The sequence below is a fragment of the Aureobasidium melanogenum genome, assembly GCF_000721775.1.
Source record: "Aureobasidium melanogenum CBS 110374 unplaced genomic scaffold scaffold_2, whole genome shotgun sequence".
Taxonomy (NCBI): Eukaryota; Fungi; Ascomycota; class Dothideomycetes; order Dothideales; family Saccotheciaceae; genus Aureobasidium; species Aureobasidium melanogenum.
The window spans coordinates 1,813,382-1,834,987 of NW_024470054.1; the positions used below are offsets into that span (position 1 = coordinate 1,813,382).

General features: G+C 41.5%; 6 protein-coding genes across 6 annotated transcripts; 4 read left to right on the plus strand and 2 right to left on the minus strand.

Moving 5' to 3' along the window:
• Positions 1 to 3: 3 nt before the first annotated feature.
• Positions 4 to 843, minus strand: M437DRAFT_81395 (uncharacterized protein; the record flags this gene model as incomplete). The annotated part of the gene is made up of 2 exons (XM_041027553.1): positions 4 to 526; positions 617 to 843. 2 exons carry the CDS (start codon positions 841 to 843, stop codon positions 4 to 6), a joined length of 750 nt encoding a protein of 249 aa, XP_040883949.1.
• Positions 844 to 1,527: 684 nt separating this feature from the next.
• On the plus strand, positions 1,528 to 2,538 carry M437DRAFT_63092 (uncharacterized protein; the record flags this gene model as incomplete). The annotated part of the gene is made up of 1 exon (XM_041024198.1): positions 1,528 to 2,538. The coding sequence occupies one exon, from the start codon at positions 1,528 to 1,530 to the stop codon at positions 2,536 to 2,538; it is 1,011 nt and encodes a 336-aa protein (XP_040883950.1).
• Positions 2,539 to 3,899: 1,361 nt separating this feature from the next.
• M437DRAFT_63093 (uncharacterized protein) lies at positions 3,900 to 4,634 on the plus strand (the record flags this gene model as incomplete). The annotated part of the gene is made up of 1 exon (XM_041024199.1): positions 3,900 to 4,634. One exon carries the CDS (start codon positions 3,900 to 3,902, stop codon positions 4,632 to 4,634), a length of 735 nt encoding a protein of 244 aa, XP_040883951.1.
• A 1,170-nt stretch (positions 4,635 to 5,804) lies between these two features.
• Positions 5,805 to 6,527, plus strand: M437DRAFT_81398 (uncharacterized protein; the record flags this gene model as incomplete). The annotated part of the gene is made up of 1 exon (XM_041027554.1): positions 5,805 to 6,527. The coding sequence occupies one exon, from the start codon at positions 5,805 to 5,807 to the stop codon at positions 6,525 to 6,527; it is 723 nt and encodes a 240-aa protein (XP_040883952.1).
• Positions 6,528 to 7,120: 593 nt separating this feature from the next.
• Positions 7,121 to 8,716, minus strand: M437DRAFT_81399 (glycoside hydrolase; the record flags this gene model as incomplete). The annotated part of the gene is made up of 1 exon (XM_041027555.1): positions 7,121 to 8,716. The coding sequence occupies one exon, from the start codon at positions 8,714 to 8,716 to the stop codon at positions 7,121 to 7,123; it is 1,596 nt and encodes a 531-aa protein (XP_040883953.1).
• Positions 8,717 to 11,016: 2,300 nt separating this feature from the next.
• Positions 11,017 to 12,121, plus strand: M437DRAFT_40021 (NAD(P)-binding protein; the record flags this gene model as incomplete). Its single annotated transcript, XM_041020118.1, has 2 exons — positions 11,017 to 11,197; positions 11,256 to 12,121. The coding sequence occupies 2 exons, from the start codon at positions 11,017 to 11,019 to the stop codon at positions 12,119 to 12,121; spliced, it is 1,047 nt and encodes a 348-aa protein (XP_040883954.1).
• Positions 12,122 to 21,606: the final 9,485 nt, after the last annotated feature.

Below are 21,606 nucleotides of genomic sequence, written 5' to 3' on the forward strand. Positions count from 1 at the left end.
CCCTTACTGGATAGCAAAACTGTTGATTTGAGCCCAATCATCACCCAAACAGTCCACATTCTCCAAAATCCTGCCTCCTTCCTCCTTGGTACGTCCATCCAGCACAGTATTGATTGCACACCTCGCGACCAAGGTATCCGCAATACTCTGACTTCCACCCATAGTCACCAAGTTATAAATACTCTGTCCACCAGCGAGCACCTTTCCCAATCTCAAAGCATAACACTCGAAACTGCCCGGTGTGCGTGTGTCCGCCAACTCAAACAGTCCCTTTTCAGCAGCTCCTTTCATTTTTCTGCTGTCGGCGCTCCACCACAGAGACGCAAAGGGATTTTGCTCGGCGCCGTGGCAGGACATGTAGATGAAGCGGAAAGCAATACCGCGTTTGTTTTTGGATTGCGAGATTTCGGCGGAAGAGGGAGAGAGAGCAGACGAAAAGGTTTCGGCGGCGGTTTGGGGCAGGGCGATGTTGACGCGTTGGGCTTCTTCTAGGGAAGGGAAGTTGTTGGCCCAGCCGCCGATGCACCTGTGGTGGGAGCGTGGTTAGCTTCTTGTCGTCGCTCTCTTTCTTATGGCCTGTTTGAGATGGAGAGGCAGACAGAGAAAGGAGACTTACCAGATACATCCCTTAACACCCTCATGCTCAAACAACCTCAACAAGTGATCAGGCCATTGCTCAAAGTCCTCATGGATGATCTGAGTGACCTTTGGGTTGTTGGCAATCTTGGGATCGAGGGGTTTGCGAGTGACGGCGTAGACGTGTGTGATGAACTGATGCTTGATGGCCGAGCGGACGACCTCAGAGCCGACCAGACCTGTACAACCAGTGACGATAATCTTCATGTTTGATAGTGTGTGATATGTACGATTGTGATGCGATGGAGAATGTTCGAAAGTTGCGCTGAAGGACGGGAATAGCGGGATCAATGCGTCGTCACTGATGCGGGGTGGAAGGGGCTGTTATCTGTGGCTATCGGCGTTACTAACACCTCCTTTCTACATATTCATCATCTTCACATCGTATCGTCTTGAAGTCATCTCTTCTTGACATGCAGTATCACTGTGATGGTTTGTGAAGCACTTTCCCGAGAAGATGCAAGAGTTCGGAGTTAATGGCTCAACAAGAAGTAGCGAACACGGATCTCAGATCGTGTTTACTTTCAACTTGCTACAATCACCATTGCTGCAACGATGAGAGCGAGACACATGATAAAACACTGAATGTGCAGCTCTTCTCAAGGGATTATTCGCAAGCAGAAAGTTGGTCTATGAGGATGCTCGAACTCATGGCAGCAGCTTTGGCGTCAGGCTCTTCGATCAGGCTGCATGCCGCGTTTTAGGCATCTATCACGAGTTTCGACCATCGCGACTGCCGCAGAACGTTGAACTCGGTCCTGCTGAATCTTCGTTGGCATTGCTCCGCTCGTTCTATCTGCAGATATCAGAGAGGCTTTTTCACCATCACCGCCACCACCCGCAGCTACCACAACGACTGATAGCGCCCGTGGACACACCGCCGTCCCAAGGATGCATAAGTTACCTGAGCACATGTTTGCCAGCTACGGCACACTTTCGTCCAGCTTTGTTCGCGCCTTGAAAAGATGGAAACGTCAAACAATATCTTTTCTGGATCTGCCTGGCGAGATTCGCAACAAAATATATAGTCTTCTAATCCCCAATACGGACGGGTATTACACCGAACTTTGGGATCTGAGTGGACGAGAAGCCATGGTATTGCCGCCTGTGGTTCTCATGCTCACCTGCAGGCAAGTCCAAAGAGAGCTTACACCTTTGTACCTTCGGACCATCAACCTGCGATTTTACAACAGAGACTACGACAATATGAAAAAATTTGGCGAGCCCATCAACGAATATCATCTCAGAACAATGACGATGTACGAAAGACTGGACCCATCCGTCGCAGACTATCTCCACAGCATAAGACTAACGTCGACTGCTGTGCATTGTGATATCCGAGTCACAGATTCGAAAGTCGTGCATGTCCAACTCTGCACCTTCGGCGGCTGGATCAAATCAAGTGCTCTGACATATATGAGCATCGCGGTCAGAAACAAGATCATTGACAGCCTTGCCAGTTCTTCCACTGGTCTCCTGGGCGTTAGACATCTTGTTATCGCTGTCAAGGAACTCGGACAGCTACAAGAGTGGTGTGAATGGCGGAAACAGAAAGCAGATTTGACAATGACCGAATGTGGAGAGTTACCATGGCAGTGTTGGCCAGGTGACGATTTCTGGTGCTACGAGTATCATGCAGACCATCTTCGGCGAGAGGCAGAGGCAGAGAGTCTGCCCCGTTTGATTCCAGCCGTAAGCTTCGAGAGACCCGGACAGATCTGGCAGCGGCTCTTGTGGAAAAACGACGAGGAAAGATGGCGTCAGAGGAAACGAATGGAAGCAGACGGGGCCTTGTCGGCTCAACCATGGTGGCTCTTTGAGGAGCATCTCGTTGAAGAGGCTGAGCAAGAAGGCATGCCCAGATTGATCCGGGCTGCGACTCCACCGCCGGATGAGCTTTAGATGTACAATTGATGGCTCCGTTTGCTTCGAGGATGCTTGCTGGAAAACATGAAACTCACATGAAAGTCCGAAATCTGAGTGGCCAATGTCACACCGACCGTAATGACAGAAATGTATGGTGTCTCTCAGAAATACCTTCGTGCCTGTAGCAAGCAAACCACTGCCAGGAACATTTTCAGCTTTCGAAAACATTGCATGACCAAATCATGCTGCGAGAACGCATGACATTTCCAAACATGGAAGTCATAGCCAACGCAAAATCATGAGCCCACAGTAAGTCTTGCACTTTTCGATCGATAAGCCCACCTTGCTCCATACTCTCAACACTAAATACCACAACAAAAGATAGCCATCAAAATGCAAGATTGCTTCGTGAAGTCAAATGATATCGACTGAGGGCAGTCAACTTGCCATATCTTACGGAGACCTTGTGCATCTAAGAAACGTATCTGAGATATTTCGTGCATCAAAGATGTTTGCCTTGTCGGGACTCGGATGAACTTCCGTGCATGAAAAGCCATCTCAAGATCGAATGTGACGCGAAAAGCTCATGTCAAAATGCAGAATGCAAACCTGAAAATGGACCATGTCCATCGATAGACTGTCAGAGCCTTGTTCTCAGTGGAATCGGGTGTTTTCAAAGATGCTTCATGCACTTTGATAAGCTGTTTTCTCCTTGAATACGAATGTGGGATTCATGAGTTTTATATCTAGATCAAGAAGCAAGGGCGATCTTTTGACTCCCAAATTGCAGCAAGGGGCATTTCTAGGTATGATTTGAAGCAAGGGAGAAGTTCATGACTTCCTATCTTGCTAACGAAGCTTTAGTATAGTTCACGAAGAGACACTCACTTACTAGTCGTCGACCTGCCGTTCGTCGTCTTCGATGTCGATATCCCGGATAGCTCGACGATGTCGTTTTACAGCTGCCACTGCTCACTAGTAGACGATCACTTCGTCGTCGTCGACCTCGTCGTTTGCCGTCGTCGTCGAGGCTCCGTAGCCTTCCCGACGATTCCGCCAGAACCTCTATATAATCTTCTCTTCTGACCAACTTCCTCTCTCTACTACATCGACATCCTGGTTAGTGTGCCACTCCCATAAGCTTTTCGTTCTTCCATCGTTGACTGACGTAACTCGCGGATAGTAGCTCACGTACGTGTCGTTGACCTGCGACTATCATCTTCTGTCTGTCTTTGTCGATTGCCTTATCTATTCGGCCTTTGCGACCTACCTTCTTCTCTCTTCTCTATAACAACAACTCCACTACTACAAGGTAAGCTTCTAACGGAAGAGCAGCAGCATGCAATCTTTTTACAGTTTCTGTTTGACAGAGCAATATACTTACATATGAGCCCTAGATGCCCACATTCTACAACCTTCCTACCGAGGTCCGCCTCATGGTTTATAGTCTCCTCCCGCTCGACGACGAATTTGTCTTCGACATGAAAGAGATCGAGGAGTCAGGCGAAGTTGAAGAAAAAGACCCCCCATATGCTGGCCTCTACACCTTCGACCCCGATTTCAGAGCATTTGCCAGCTTCGATTACCTGATGCAATTCGAAGCCATTGTCGTGCGTGGCGGAGTCGAGGATATTGTCCAATTCGACCCTGAAATCGGCTACTTCAAACGCAACAACATAACCCATTTCGGAAAGTTCTCCTGCGACTACGAGACGGGCGACGTCTACGACGGTATTGGGGCTTCCTTCGCTAGAGGAAGAATTGAAGTCTCCATCGACCACCGTCGCATTGTCACTGTTACTGGTGATGCAGAATGTGACGATACTTCCTATGATGAGACCAATTGGCAGTGGTTTCAGACTTTCAGAACCGAGATCGAGAACTGGGTCCGCAACGACGCTGTCCGTCTCATCAGCTGGCAACTCATGGATCACATCAACACACAGCTCGAAGATGAGATCGAGGACATGCGCGCCCGCTCGGGAGATGATGAGGAGTCTGAGGACGAGGATGACGAGACCGAGGCTCAGGACGATGAATCCGAGGACGAAGATCAGGTTGAGGAGAGTGAGGATGACAGCGATGAGCAGGACAGCGAGTCGGGCATGTCCAACGACGAGGACGAGGCATGAAGAACCAAAACAAAGGGATGGAATGATGTCCAGCACGGTTGCACTTCGGTAAAACCACTTTTCTTTGACTACAATCAATCGATTCCTGCTTTCTTTTGCTGCATATCTTGGGCTCTCAGTGAACACTGTCGCGTTTTCTAATATACTGTGCTTTTTTATAGCTTCTTTTTGGTAGGTGTTGTCTGCCGGGACAGAGCGTTTTCGACCTCATATCCTTGGATTTGTCACTCTCACTGGACATCATTGTTTCTCCAATTAAGATTCTGCATTCTTATAGTAGGTTCATACCATAGCTTGCGAGTCGGGATCACCATTCCATCGACTCGAGATCTCAGCTCTTATCAGCCAAGACGATCATTTCAGTAACTTTCTTGCACTCATGTAGCATTTTCATATCATTTTGTATCCAGTGAGATAAACAAACATCGGAACTTTGTCAACTGATAATTTTGGGCTCTCCTTGGATGGTACCAAATTCCAGAAGGCGATTCTGCATTTTTATGGGTGACAGACACTATGCCATGACAGTTGAGATGAATTGTATCACTCTGAGCCAGACAGATATCAAATCTCCATCGAGAGGTTGATCAGGAATGAGCAATCATCAAGCGTGACGCGAAGCTGACAAGAACGACTTTCAATCAACGCTTGCCGTTCTACCTTCAACATCAATTCAAGCGCATCGAAGACCATACCGACTTCCCTCCCTTCCGGCACCAACCTCATCGCATTGATAGACGCTCTTCGTCCCCAACAAAGCTACAGGGAGGCTCTATCGAGAAGCGAGACAATCTTGACTAAGTCCGACCACGTCGTCTATCAGATAACTCTCGAATCTTGCTGTCAGATCATGAGGGAAGCAGCCAGAGATGGTCGAGTCTTACGGTCGCCTGGCCGTTCATCTGTCCGGCCGTCCTTTTGTCTGGCCGACCTCTCGTCTGGCCGTCTAGACGACATCATAGAAAGATCCGGAACGCTGCTTAGTCGTAGCCCTGAATCATGTTTTCGCTGTCACAGTTCTCATTGCAGCATTTCTTTGTTGGTTTCCACTGCGGCAAACGCGACCACATTCTTTGTGGGAGATCTGACTACGCGACGTGTAAGTACGGACCAAATCATAACCATACAAGTATTAACAACAAAGACAGGCCCAGTCCATCTCAAACCATCATGGAAAGCCCAGGTCCCCCCATGGTCGCTGTCAAGGCTCCTCTTCGCGACTCGGGTACCCGACGCATCAACTTCCTCGATCTACCCTCGGAAGTCAAGAACCTCGTCTACCTCTACCTATACCGTGACCGCACCAAGAGAGCCATCAATCTCTGCGTTCTCAGCCCTGCTTGGAAGAGCCCTTCACCTCCTACCGCTTTCATGAATACCTGCTCGACCATCGCCTCGGAATTGATGCCTCTCTACTTCAGCAACTGCCTGTTCACCATCGACACCATGCACACAGAGAATGCGCAACTCCTTGCCGAAGCATTCAAGTGGCTGAAGAAGGTTGGTGACAAGAGCAGCGCGCACTTCCGCCGCCTCCACGTCATCCACGACCAGACCCCATTCTTCCAGTACGAGATAAACATCACCATCACCGAGGAGAAGGAAGTCACCATCGAGGAAATCAAGGGTCCCGCCAAGTACCTTGACATGTGGCTTGCCATGGAAGGACTGCCAGGCGGATCCCGAATGTCACCAGAGCGCAAAGACATCTACTCGCGCCTGCACAGAGAGCTGACTGACGATCTCGTCAATACCCTGACCCACCGCATCAACACCAACGAGACAGGAGCCCTGGGTGTCACCGAGTTTGAACTCATTTTGGAGCGCATTAGTTTCCACTTGGGTGAATTCTGCAGAAGAGAGGATCGCAAGAGACGCAGACGCCAGAGATAGAAGTAGGAGGAGTGTCTAGTCACAGCTCTTTCTTTCTTGGAGCTCTATCAACATGCAAGAATTTGTTCCGTTTACATGCGCGTCCACTGAGAGTTTGCTTGCTCTGCACTCTTAGTGGAAGCAACAAGCTCATACAAACAACCGTGCATTCTGATAGAGGGCTTCCCGTAGGGCAGTGCTTTGGGAGACTCAGGACCGTTCAGCGGTACATGATAGGGGGAAGCGATGGCCAGAGAACATGCCAGCTTAGTACCTAATCCCGAATGCAAATGATGTCAGCAAACCTCATGTTACCGCACAAAGAACCAGTTGAAGATTGTGTCAAATGATGTGAAGACGATGATTTTTGAAGAACAATCACGTGATGAAAGACAGATGGCATGCGAGCAAACACCGAGTATAAAATTTGATGAAGTTTTTTGAGATTTGGACTTCTACATGAATATGCAAGAGTATGCCCAGAAAATGCGTGAAAAAATCAGCCCCTTTTGGCTTTTTTTCAGAGATAAGGATAGACAAAGAAGTGGTGTATAAAATCGCTCGCAAATGAGATAAAAATGTTTGGGACGCTCGAATCAAATCATATTGATGATTTAGAGGAGAGCGACGGCAGCGGCACCGAGGGCAAGAGCGACGGAGCCACCGACCTTGGCACCGGCACCCTTGTAGGCGGAGGCGGAGGCAGTGGCAGAAGCTCCAGGGGTCTGGTTGGCAGCCCACGAGGAAGCAAGGGTGGTGCCAGAGGCCTGGCCGACGAGACCACCGGAGCCAGAGGCACCAGCGGCGCCGGCAACACCGGAAGGAGCAGCAGCGCCAGAGGGGTAAGCGGCACCGGAAGGAACCCAGGCACCAGCAATGGAAGAGGTAGGAGCCCAGGTGACCTGAGTGCTCTCCTTGGTGACGGGAACGACCTTACCGGCGGAGGTAATGGAGCGGGTGACAGCGTTGACAATGGTGGTGGGAACGACAGTCTGGCTGGTGGTGATGGTGGTCTGGACGGCGTGGGTGGTCATGAAAGAGGTGGCAGCGGTCAGGACAGTCTCCTTGCCGGAAGCAGTAATTGTCTGGCTAGCAGGGCAGTAGGTGGTGTATGAGGTGGTAACGTCGGTAACGTAGACAACGGGCTCGACAGAGGCGGAACCGTTGGCGGCGAGGATGGCGCCAGAGGCAGAGCCGGTGGACATGGCAGATCCAGAAGAAGTCATGGAGCCGGAGGAGGAAGCAGAGGAAGTGGAGTTACCAGAGAGGTTCTTGGCACCGCAGGAACCGGCGTTGGGGCACTTGAGGTCGTACAGAGACTTGGTGTTGGCACCGTCGATACCGCTGGCAACCGAGAAGGAAGGCGAAGAGCCGTCGTCGTTCAGGATGTACCACCAGAAGTTGATGCAGCGGGCCTCAAGCTCGCAAGCAATGTCCTGCCAGTACTTGGCGGCGTTCTCAACGCTGGGAACAGCCTCGTCCTCAGCGTTACCCTTGACGGGCCAGCCAGTCTCGGTGATCCAGAGAGGCTTGCCACCAGCAACAGCCTCAACCTTGTTGTAAGCCTTCCAGAAGAGGTCCGAGGCGTTGTCAATCGAGTTGCCCTCACCATCCTGGTAGAAGGGGTACTCATCAAGACCGAAGAAGTCAACGGCGTCGAGGATGGCAGAGTTGGAGGTGTTGGTAAAAGCGTTCCAGGTGTCAACGTGGCCGATGGGGACGTTGGCGAGGACGGTGTCCTTGACGACCTCACGGACCTGGCCGATGTAGTCGACGAGGACGTCGGCGGTCTGGCCGTAACCACTCTTTTGCTTGATGCCGATCTCGGAGATGCGGTAAAGATCCTCGGAACCGACAGAGATACCGACGGTCAGGTCGGCAAGACCCTGAGAGCCGAACTGGCTGATGGCGGTCTTGAGAGCGGTAAGCTCGTTGTTGAAAGCCTCCTGGTTCTCAGAAGCCCACAGACCGAGAAGGAGAGTGGTGTTGGTCTTGATGGCAGCGGGGATGGCGGAGATGACAGTGTTGGCAGTGCCGTCCTGAATCATGGTGTAGAGACGAGCAGAAGAGTAGTCGGTGATGGCAGCGGCAGACTCGAACTGGTTGGTGAAGGTCTCAAGGGTGGCGCCCTGAGAAGCGTAGTTGAAACCGCGGGTAGCGGCCATGGCAGAGGCAGCGCTGCCGGCGAGAGCGTAGAAGGAAGCACGCATTTTGAGTTAATAATCCAGGAAAATAAAGAAAATAGCGAATGAGTGTATCGAATATGGGCCCAAAGGAAAGAGTGACAATGGGTTGAATATTCGAGTTGAGGTTGTGAGGAAAAAAAGATGTCGTGGCTGAGAAGGCGCGGCGAGCTCCAAAGTTTTGTACCTGCGTGTCCTCGCCCTGATCTGCAGCACCATCCGGCGCCGGTGTGTCAGTTGGAGTCTGCGACGCCCAGTGGAAGGATCCGCTCCGTGACCTTGTGCATAACCAGGCAAGCGTATGCCAAACATAGTAAGATTGCAGCCAGTACCCACTTGTACCCGTGAATCAGCCGGGCGAGAAGAGGCTGCTAGCCTTCTCCTGAGTTCGCGAATCAATGATGCGCAACATGAATATTGCTTTGCAGTCCTTCATCTTGGGAGATGAACCTGTGCCTTGTCTGTTGATGCAGCTAATCATAGATGCACGTCGGTTATTTCTTGTTATGCGTTATACTGGTCCGCGTGTCGTCCAAGACAAGAGCCGGGCGAGCAGGTTGTGGCGCTTGTAAGGCGTTGCTGCCGCGTACCTCAAGCTAGCCTCTTGTCGAATGCGATCGTCAGCTGACTGTCAACGGCAGCTCTGTGGATTGGCTCTGCGGAAATTGTTGTGAGGTCTGCTGTGAAAACACTCGACTCAGAACATCCGGGGAGCAACCACAGATTGCGCCAAATCTCACGCCCGCCGCTGCGCCTCCGGACTGCCTGCATCGTCCTCCGTGCGCCGCTGCCAAACGGGTGTCCGGGTACATGGCGAAATTGCATGACTTCATTTAGGCCTTCGCTTGCTTGTTTGTTTTGCTGGTGACTTTCCAGAACAGTATCCGATTGATTGTGATTATCTGTGATGAGCGAATGAGGTATCCAATTTTGGCTGCAGATCAATAAAATGACCTGGACGCGCACATCCATGATCGTTTGTCAACTCTGTCGTGCCTTACCAACAACTTGCCCTTGCAACTCAAGAACCTTCCAGACTCACAATGTCTCGTCTTGAATTTTGTTGTCCATTGTCACAGGACCGGTTGCCGGTTAATATATGTGCAGTCTCTCAATTGTCCTTGACGGGATCTTTGTTGATAAGAAGGATCAACCGCTACAAAGGAGCTCCTTCTTCGTGGCCGTTGAACAATCGCGAGCAGTCTTGACTCAAAGGACGTCGAGACTTCATTGATATAGGGCTTGATCTGCATTCCTCACACAATGACGTTTCGTCCATCTTTCCCGCTGACACGACAATCATAGCGCCATGGATCATGCGATGGCCAATCTTGTTTCAACAGCTAAGAGGGATGCATACATATCCTGACTAAGCCTCGAACCTCTTTTGGACCTTTTTCCAACATTGCTTCCTCAAACCATAGGCCAGTGATAGTGACAGGCATCACTACTCTTCCAAAGTGATCCAGCTTACAACGCTGACAAACACAAATCGCGCGAGCCCGCAGCAGAACCTATTTTCTCGACCTCATCCTGGTTGGACTTTCTGCAAGTTGTTCCCACCAGACGACTTTCACTCCTTTCGTCTTTGATAATCTTGCCAGCAAGAATATCCAAGATCATCAGTCACTCGAATATCTAGCATCTGGCAACCTCGATGCTGCATACGGATACGGTATTGCTGTAAACCCTGGTTCCTTCATCAAGTGTCGTCCTGCCGACCGCCAACGTTCACGAAACGCTCACCAAGCTTCGCGATCAACCCTGCTCATCCACGTATACCCAATTTTCTCGGGGATCGATTGCTCAAATCCAAGTTCAAACTCAGCTAGCATCACATATAATTCCAGTCAAGGTAGGTGGTTGATTCGCTCGAAATCTTGTTGCTGGAAACATATGGAGACCTGTAAGAAGAAAAAAAAAAAAGAAAAATCCCACGCCAAGGCCAATCTAAAATGTAAGGCGCTCGAGGCAGCCCAGGCAGGGTGGTTTTCCAAAGTTGTTCTCGCTCAGTATTCTTCCTGAGCCATCATTCAGACCTGTGTTATTGAACATTTCCTGTCTGACAACAGCCGACCGACGACATTCATTATCCAATGAATATTCGGCTTCCTTCGCTTAAACATTACCGACAGGGTTTGGCGTAACATGAACTTCTCGCTTAATGTTACTTGAACAGTAAGCCGAGGCGAGTCTGCGGCCTCGGCCTCCAATCCCTGGATCGTAAGCTCTCCCCACGTCTCGCATCTCACTGGTACACATTTATATCTCGTCAGATCCTCGAAAGATCGATAGCCATATCATTATCACACGCACATCTTATAGCAATGTCTTCGCAATATCAGTCAGTACACCTTAAAGCTCGCCCTACGAGCGAAATTGTTGCAGGAGAGACGTTTGAGGTCAGATCCAATGCTGCACCCAAGGAGTCTGATCTCAAGGATGGTCAAGTCATCTTCCGTTCTCAGTACCTCAGTCTTGATCCTGCCATGAGAGGATGGCTGAATGGTGAGTTCAAGCATCCCGATGATCAACACTCGTTCTATGACTGACTTCGAGCTTCAAGATACACGCTCATACGTTCCTCCCGTTCAAATCGGTGAAGTCATGCGCGGCGTCGCCATCGGCACCGTCGAAGCCTCAAAATCCAAAAAGTTCCCTGTCGGCACCCTCGCTACTGGACTTGTCGGCTGGACCGAGCTCGCAGTGGTTGACGAAAAGGCTCTGGAACGTATTGATCTCCCTTCCAACGGTCGCACCACCGATGCCCTTGGTGTCCTCGGTATGACCGGCTTGACTGCCTACTTTGGTATCATCGAAGTCGGTCAAGTCAAGAAGGGGGACTTTGTCGTTGTTTCTGGCGCAGCCGGCGCAACAGGAAGTGTCGTTGCTCAAATCGCCAAGCTCAAGGGCGCAAAGGTGCTTGGTCTGGCCGGCTCAGACGACAAAGTATCATGGTTGAAGAACGACCTCGGTCTGGACGAAGCACTCAACTACAAAGACGCAGACTTCACCACCAAATTCCGCAACGCAACCAAGGGATTGATCGACGTCTTCTTCGACAACGTTGGTGGTGATATTCTCGACCTCGCTCTCTCGCGCGCAAAGCCCTTCTCTCGCTTTGTCATCTGTGGCGCTATCAGCGACTACAACAACGCCTCTCCCCGTGGTCTCAAGAACTACATGATGATTATTTCCATGCGTATCCGTATGCAAGGTTTCATTGTGTTTGACTATGCAGACAAGTACGCCGCTGCCAGACAAGAATTGGCACAGTGGCTCAACGAGGGCAAATTGCAGAGAAAAGAAACTATCATTGAAGGTGGATTGAGCAAGGCCGAGCAAGGATTGAGAGATCTGTACAAAGGTGTCAATACTGGAAAGCTGCTTGTTGAGGTTAGCAAGCAGAAGGATGGTAAGGCTAGACTTTAGTTAACTTGAATGATTCCCCACGGAATGAATGAACACCTTGATGAATCTGCAACTCCATTGTTTGGTGTTCTTATATTGGTCAATGGTCTTGCTGTTGCATGTCAGTATTTTGTCAACTGTGATTCATGGATGGTTAGGGCGCCATACAATCTTTTGCATATGTCACCTCGAAATTTTAGAAAGAAAAAGCAGCACAAAATTTCGAGCCTGATGGACACCAGATCTTTTGAGAAGAATGAATAAGACAAACCCTTTATTGCAATGAAGCAGCCTACGCCTAATAGAGTACTCGGACTCCCATGGGCTACTATATGGGTGAGAATCACCGTCCTTGTCTCGACCATTACTGATGAGTGCTTGCCTTCTCCAGTTCCATGTGGTACAAGAAGCACAAAAACAGAAGGAAAAACAGTGTAAGTAACGTGGTACAGCGATGGACAGGTTCCTGACTAATAGCTTTGACTAAGGGATCCGCATGGGTACCTGGGCAGACGGTCTACATGGATGCTACTTCTATCTATCATAGCCAAAGCCCATATGGATCAACACTCCATATTCATTATTGGAGCATCTTCCTTTCTCAAGGCATTATTATCCAACGAACCGGTAGTACTGCCTCGGCAGCTCAGCATTTTACAGCACCCTCCGGCAAATACGGACCAAGTTATACAGCTTTGGCTTGAAGGATTTGAACTTAAGTTCTATGCTGAATTAGCAAATATAGCATGCTTGTCCCTATCTCGCTAAAAAGCCAACATGGGCTTCTAGAAGATCCCGGTTCGGCCGTAGGCTTAAAGAATTTAGTGCCATCCTGCTATATAGATTAGAATGCTTAATGCCAATCTCCCTATTCTAGATTCTCTATATACCTTCACCCGGGTTCCTCTTAGCCTATCCTACTAAGCTAAAAACTCGTATTACTAAGAACTATATTACTAAGAATATTAAGTCTTAAATACTATTAGGCTAGTAGGGCATACTTAAAAGTAGTAAAGAGTAATAGAGTACTTAATTCTTAGCAGTATAGGAGCTAGCTAGCTAATATACCTATCTACTAAATAAAGAACTACTATAGCTACTAATAAATAGAGAGTTAGAGCTATAGCTATAGGGTCTTAGTAAGCATATATAAGTCTCCCCCTAATAGTAATGACTTATAGCTATTACTTTAATAAGTATATAAATAGTAAGCTAAGGGTAAGCTATCCTCCCTCTACTTATCTAGAGTAAGTAGCTATAGTAAGGCCAAGTCTACTAATAAAGTCCTTAAAGGTCTTATAAGGAAGGGGCTTTATGAAGATATCTACTAAGTTATCCTTAGTATTAATATACTAAGTCTTAATCCGATCCTTAAGGTTTAGTTTATAGAGATAATAGAACTTAATATTAATATACTTTAAGCAGTTATAGAACTTAGGGTTATATAAGAGCTTAAGTATAGCCTTATTATCTATATTAAGTAGAGTACTAGTAGTAGGCATGTCTTTAATACTAAGCTTCTTAAGTAGATTCTAAGTTTAGATAAGCTCTTAGGTAGCCTTATAACCTATAATATACTTAGATTCGTATATAGAGAGTACTACTAACTTTTAATATTTTAATAACTATAAAATAGGTATACTAGATAGTATAATTATCTAACCTATAGTTAACCTTACTATATCCTTATAGCCTACCTAATTAGTATTAGAGTATATAACTAGGTTATTACTAGTTTTAGTATAATAAAGGCCTAAGTCTAGAGTACTCTTAATATATATAAAAATATAGTCGATAGTAGCTATATAAGTCTTATTTAGGTTTATATTATATCTTAATACGATACTAACTACTTCTACTATATTAGGCCTTATAATATATAATAAATAAATTAGCGATCTAACTTTGCTTTAATAGAGCTAGATAAAGCTCTTTAGCTTTAGGGGCCTAAAATTCTAAGTAAGTTTATATCCCTTATCTATTAGGATATAGTAAGGATAGATTTACTAAAGCCTAAAATATTTAAGGATCTAATAAACATAGGCTAATTAATAGAGATAAATATCTCTATTTATATCTTAGTTTATATATATTCCTAGATAATATAAGTATAGTCTAAGGTCTATTATTTAGAATATAGAGTATAGTATTTACTTAGTTACATTAATATCTAATATATATTAAGTAAAAATCTTAATATTATTAATATAGATATTAAGAATAAGTAGGCTATTGCTATAGTAGATCTAGATATATAGGTTGTATTTCAATATAACCTAGCTATTCTTCTTAAGGAAGTTATAAAACTTAATACCCTATTATCTTAGAGATTATTTAAGACTATAGAGAGCCTTCTTTAGCTTTAGTATAAAACCGTATTATTTAGAAAAGCCTTTAGGAGGCTAGATATAGATATTATATTTAATTTCTCTATAGAGAAATACTATCTTAATATCTATTTAATAGTAGTACTAACTATATTAGGCCTAAAGAGCAAATAATAGTTAGTAGGATAGGGCCTTAACTACTAATAAATAGGTTTTGTTATAGTCGAGTCCTTATACTTAAGTAAAGCTATAAACTATAAAACGGGCCTTATATTTAGTAACTATACCGTCCAGTCTAAGTTTTCTCTTAAAGACCTATCTTCTAGAAAGGACCTTTCTATTATAAGGGTATCTAATAACTTCCTATATATTATTAGCTAGTAGACTCTTATATTTATCCTATATAGTAGCTTTCTATTTAGGGCATTTAGTTAATAGTATAGCTTATTTTCTAGTATTAGGCTTAGAGCCTAGGACCTTAACTATCTTAAGTAAGAAATATATATACTTTATTATCTACTTTAATTCTATAACTATATTAGATAAAGTATGCTTCTAAGAAACTTTTTATTTATTATATATTAATAGTATATAATAGGCCTATAGCTTTATAATACTGCTACTAATATTATCTTTATTATTACTATTATAATAGTCCTTAGGATTCTTATAGGCTAATATATAATTATACTTAGAGATAGTATAAAGATCCTAGTTAATATCTTAATTATTACTATCTATATCTAAGGAGGAGTCTAATAAAGAATTAGAGGATAAATCTATAAAGTTACTCTCTTTATTATCTAAGTTATAGTACTTATCTTTATAGTCGCTATCTCTATGCTTACTATTCTTATATTTATAAGGGGCCTATAAATAGTAGAGAATACCTCTATCTAGTAAAGGGTAATAGTATCTACTATAGTGCTTTTCTATTCTATATAATGTAATATATAGTTTATAAGGAAATTCGCTATTGCTAGTATAGTTCTTATAACCTTACTAGCTTTAGGTATTATATATATAGTAATAGTCGATTAGTTTAGCTAGTTCCTTTAACTACTTAGAAGCAATTTCTTTATAGTAGTATAAAATAGAGATATTATTATTAATTCTAATAGTACATAGCCTACTTCCTTATTTATAAGAGTTATATAGCTTTTTGTTATATATATTCTATTAGGAAATACATCTTCTATATTTAATATAGGAGAGCCAGTAGGTAGAAAGAACACTATTAGGTTTATATAGCTAAAGGGCTTTTAAGTTCTTAATAGCTAGTTTAAGGTGCTTATATATCTTGCCGTCTTTATTAATAAGCTTAGTATACTTTCTAGTATATCTACTTAAGTTCTTAAGTTTACTTATAAATATAGATTTAGATAATAGTTTTTTATCTTATTATAGTAAAAAGATATTATAATAAAGAAAATATACTACCTATTAGTTATATATACTAGAATTATATATAATATTAAAGAAGATATTTTCATTATTTAAGTATATATATATACTGCCCTTATTAACTTTTGCTTTAGTAACAACTACCCTTAGTATAGAAGCTTACCTAGGTATATAAAAGGTAGTAGTACTCTAAACCCGTTATTTAATTTAAGTGTAAATAGTAGTATCTTCTATCTTAGGATATCTCTTATAGTAGTTAGTATATCCACTAGGAGTAAAGATCTTTTTCTTAGCTGCCTAGTATTAGGTCTATAAGAAGCTAATATCTAGAAATATTTTAGTAAAGATATAGAAACGGCAGACTTAGTCTCTATTAAAGAGGTATTTAAGAATAATTATAGCTACTATAGTATCTAGTATTTTCTAAACTAGTTATCTAACTATGTTAGTAAAGAAGTAAGACTTAGTTAGTTAATTAGACTTTTTCTAAGCCTTTTTAACTAGGAAGTATTATAATATAACTACTTCTAATTCGTTAGAAGAGGATTTAACTAGAGGTAAAGCCGTATATAGGTCTTTATCCATGTCTAGTTAATTAGAAGTATTATTATCTAATATTATATTATATCTAATAACCTCTTATTTAGTCTATCTACCTTTAGTAGGTAGAGCTTTAGTAAGCTCTCTTTTATTAACTATTAATAAGGCAACTAATAGATGTAATAGTAAGGAGAGTTATAACTTGTTATTATAAGCTTCTTTATCTTATAGAGATTAGTATTTATAGGTAGAGAGTTTGTTTTTATTAACTATTAATAAGGCAACTAAGTAGTATAATAATTAAGAGTATTATAATTTATAGTTATTAGCCTATCTATCCTATAGGGATCGATATTTATAATAGTCTTATATGCCTATGCTATCTTTAACCTATACTATAGTAACTCTCTTAACTTTATCTTTATTAGAGTTATAAGCCATTATAATAGATTTAGATTATTAACTAATAAAATAAAGAAGATAGCTATATAGTATTAGAAGAGTCTTTCTTCTAAACTTAGGTAGCATAGTAAGGTAAATCTTACTACTAAAGATCTTTTCCTTTAAGAGCTTAGGTTTAATACTGTATAAAGCTTCTTATAGAGTCTTATAGCCTTTAAGGGCTCGAGTAGGGGCTTAGTTCTTTAGCTATACTACATATTTAAAAGCCTTAGCCTATAGTGCCTCTAGAATTAAGGTGTTTAAGAGAGCTTCCTAAGTATGTCTTCTAAGAATATTAGTAATATAACCGGTAAGGTTTATATTACATAGTATTATAGATAACTACTCTCTTTCTATTTAGAAGCCTCTTTTAATAATACTATTTATATAATACCTCTATATAATAGCTATCTCTTAACTAATGCTATTTTTAAGTACCTAGTACTTAACTTTATTACTATAAGGTAACTTATTATTAAAATAATAAGTACAAATAGTAATATTATACTTATACTTAATTTTCTTATAAAGCTATTTTAGCTTCTTTAGTAGTTTGTATCTAGTAGTAAAACATTTAATCTATATATAATAAGTAGTATTATTAATAAGAGTAAGAATATAGTATAAACTATTAAGTAACCGGACTAGATATAGGCCCTATAAATTAATATAAACAAGTTCTCTAATGCATTAAGCTCGGTAGCAAGCTAGCTTATAAGGCATATAATTAACTACCTTAGTTATAGTATATATAGGGTAGATTATTCTAGCTTTAGCCTTAATCTGCTTTTCTATAAGGTTAATACCTTTAGATACCTTTAGTAGCTTTATTATATTATTAAAGCTAAGATATCTAAGTTAATAATACTATATCTAGACCGGGTTATTATAGTTAATTTTAAGAACTATAAAGGGTAGGATTATTTCTAAGGGTATATAGATAGTTTCTTTATCCTTAGATTTATCCTTTATAATAGAGTTATTAATAGATAATATAGGATCTTTATCTACTAAGAGAGCTTAGGTTTTGCTTTTAGACTCTCCTTTCTTAACTAACTCTAATTAGGGTTTATCTTTATCTTCTCTAGAGACTTCCCCTTTTCCTATTTCTATTTCCTTATTATAAAGTTACTATTTATTACTAGAACTATCTTTATCTTAAGGAGGTTATTTATTACTAGAGCTTTTTTTAAAGGATACTCTTTCTTTAGTAGTTTTAGTATTATAATAAGTAAGCATTATATAAGGTAGGAGAATAGGGTAAGAAAGTAGAGCGAGTTATATATAGTATAGACCGTCTATAAGCAGCATAACACTAATCTAGATGCCGTATTTAGTAAGTATAGTTATCTTATCCTTTAACTAGTAACTATATAGGCTAGCCTTCTTAGCAATTTACAATAGAGATAGAATATTATATTAAGTATTAGGGGTATATGCAACATTATATAGCTCTAGTTATACTAGTTAACTATTTCTAATATTAAGATAAAGTATAATAATACTACCTCCTTTAATATAGAGTTCTTTATCGCTTATAGTAGTACCTATAAAAAAAGAGAAAGTATAAAAGTCCTTAAACTATACCTTATTATTTATTATATATAAGCTAGTACTAGAGTCTACTATCTAAGTATTTCCTTATAGATTATTGCTCTAATAGAGTACTATACCTACTAATTTCCTTTCCTTCTCCCTCCTAGTCTAATTCTAAATATATTTCTTAATTAAACTAAAGACTAAGAGTATCTTTAATCTATAGAGTATAATCTAGTTTATTAAATTAGTAACTAAATTAGAAGGAAAGGGTTAGGATAGTATACCTTAGTTAGAGGCAATAATAACAGAATTATAAAGCTTATAATAAAGTTATTACTAAGTATAAAGGTTATAATAGTAGTTATTAAACTTTTCTATAGCCTTAGAGATAGCTAGTTTCTTAGACATAGTTAATAAGGAAAGAAAGGACATTACCTTAGGTTAGTAGTTAGTAATAGCTTTAAGTAAGGCATATAGTACCTACTCGACTATAAGTAGACTAGGATTTAGCTACTAGGGGCTATAAAGGCGACTAAGCTAGTTAATAGAGAAGACTAATATATTATACTTCTAGTTAGGTAGAGGACCTATTAAGTATATCTTATAATATATAATGTCGTACTAGGTATTATCTATAGTGATAATAATATTATTAGTATTAATAGGAATATTATTAAAGGGTAAGAGGTTTAAAGTATTATTATTATTAGTAGTAATAGGGATATTAATAAAAGCTAAGAGAAGTAAGTTATTATTAGGGTAGGCACTAGGAACATAGATAAGATCTAGAATAAGATTATTATTATCTAATAAAGGTAGAGGCATATTAATTATAAGAGTAAGTTATAGCTAAAGTTTAGCATTAACCTAGAAGGCCTTAAAATAGATAGCCTTAAATCACTTATAGTTACTAATAACTATGTTAGTAGTAACTTTTATAGGCTTCTTTTTCTTATCCTTATTCTTACTCTTTTTCTTATCCTTCTTATTATTAGTAGGCTTAGTAATAAGGTTAGTACATAGCTTAGTAAAAGCCTTATTATTAGATTTATCGCTATTCTTACGTAGTTCTAGATATAAAGTCTAGTATTCTTCTTCCTTATAGGTGCTATATTTATTATAGTAAGAAAGAAGGCAATTACTAGGTTTATCTATACTATTATAGTTATTATAATAAGGTTTATTTTTAGACTTACTTAGTTAGTTAGCCTCTATACTAAGAAGTTAGCTATATAATTCCTTAATAGTATTAAAAAGAGAACTAGTACTAGCTAATATATACTAGTAGTTAATAAAGGCTAAGTAGGACTAAGGTAAGCTTTTTAAGATCTTTATAATAATCTAGAGATCTAAGTAGGAGCCCTTAAGCTTATTAATATTAGATTAAAGTAGTATAATATTATTTAAGAATAATAAGATAGTATTATTCTTAGTGAAGTATAGCTTCTCTATCTTAGAAAGAGTAATACTAAGGGCTCTAGTATCTATTATTTAATAAATAGACTTAATTTTAATAAAAGTATTATATAGATTATTAATATCTAAGATTTAAGTGCAAATAGTAGGGTCTACTAATATAGCTAGAAAGCCCTTAGTAAGATAGAGATAAGTATCTTACTTTTTAAACTAATTAAGATTAAGATAGTATTTAGAAATAGAAACCTTATAGTCTTTAATAGCCTCTCTATATGCTTTAGAGGTAAGGGATATAAGAGTTATACTATCCTTACTATCGTTAGGTATATTAGTACTAGAGGTAGTTATAGTAGCCTTAGCTAATCTGCTATAAGTTATAGGACTAAGAGGGATAGTAGTAGGCATAGGCTTAACTAGGCATATAGGTCTTTTAATAATTACCTTGTCTCTAGAGATTAGAGTCTAGAGATTCTTAGTGTTAGTAACGGCTTTAAGATTATAGTGCTATTAAACAAAGTTAGTTTATCTAGTAAGTATCTTAATATATAAATATAAGAATAGCTTAAAAGCTTTAGTAGAAGATAATACTATAGCGGATCTTTCTTAGTATAGGTAGTTACTATAAATACCTCTTTTAAGAAAGGATAGCTAAGTAGTAAAGGACTAGCGCTTAGTATAGGCTTATAACCACTTAAAAGTAGTAAAGAGTAATAGAGTACTTAATTCTTAGCAGTATGGGAGCTAGCTAGCTAATATACCTATCTACTAAATAAAGAACTACTATAGCTACTAATAAACAGAGAGTTAGAGCTATGGCTATAGGGTCTTAGCAAGCATATGCAAGTGGCATGTAGTGCTAATTAATATCCCATAGTGGTTTTGAAGGACCCTAATGACCGTTTCAGATGGGATCGCAAACGTCCCGGATGGGGAACATGGGAACGAAACAAGAGAGAAAGTCTAAGCGTCTTACTCCATCTGGGGTAGCTAAATCCTGGAGTTCAGATCTATTGATCCCAGCAGCCACATCGTCGCCATCGTCGACCCACAGACTGTATGTAAAACACAATATTCCCTCCTACCAGTGAATGATCATCTGCATACACTCAAGCGGCCATACCACGATCAAATCCTTTCAGCCATGTACTTAGGCTGTCCATGTACAACATCGCGAGATGGAAATGCTATATAAGCACCTGCTTGCCAGTGTCAAATCCACATCATACCATCACATCTTTCTTCTGCCTCCATCTCTACTATGCATTTTGCTACCAAAATGTGGCAGGCTTCTATCCTTGCTGGTCTCAGCGCAACTGCTCTTGCTCAGACTGTTATAGTGGATCTGTACCCCATCGAGTATGTCTGCAATGGATCCATTGCTGTGACCTCTACTAGGTTCGTTATGACTCCAAAGAGACTTTCACATGATATTCTAATCTCCTCGAAAGCACCTCGAGCCGCACCAACGGAGGATTGTATCCTACCGACCCAGGCTATTCGACTACTACGCTTCCCGGAACCCGCAATTCGACATACACGAGCACTGGTATTCCTTCTCGGTCTGGAGATCCTACTCACGTTGAGGTCTTTACTCCAGTGAACTATGTCTTGCGCACCACTACTCTTCCAGTTGGCCAGTCGGCTTACACCAGTTTCGTACCCCCCTCCGGCACTGTACCTGGCACTGAAATCATTGGCATTACACCAACTGGTTCCGTCTCACCGAATGTTTCCCCATCGAGCTCCAGCTACTCAAGCTCAATGTCTCCAAGCCCATCAAGTTCTAGGTCTTCAAGCTCAATGTCTCCAAACCCATCAAGTTCTAGGTCTTCAAGCTCA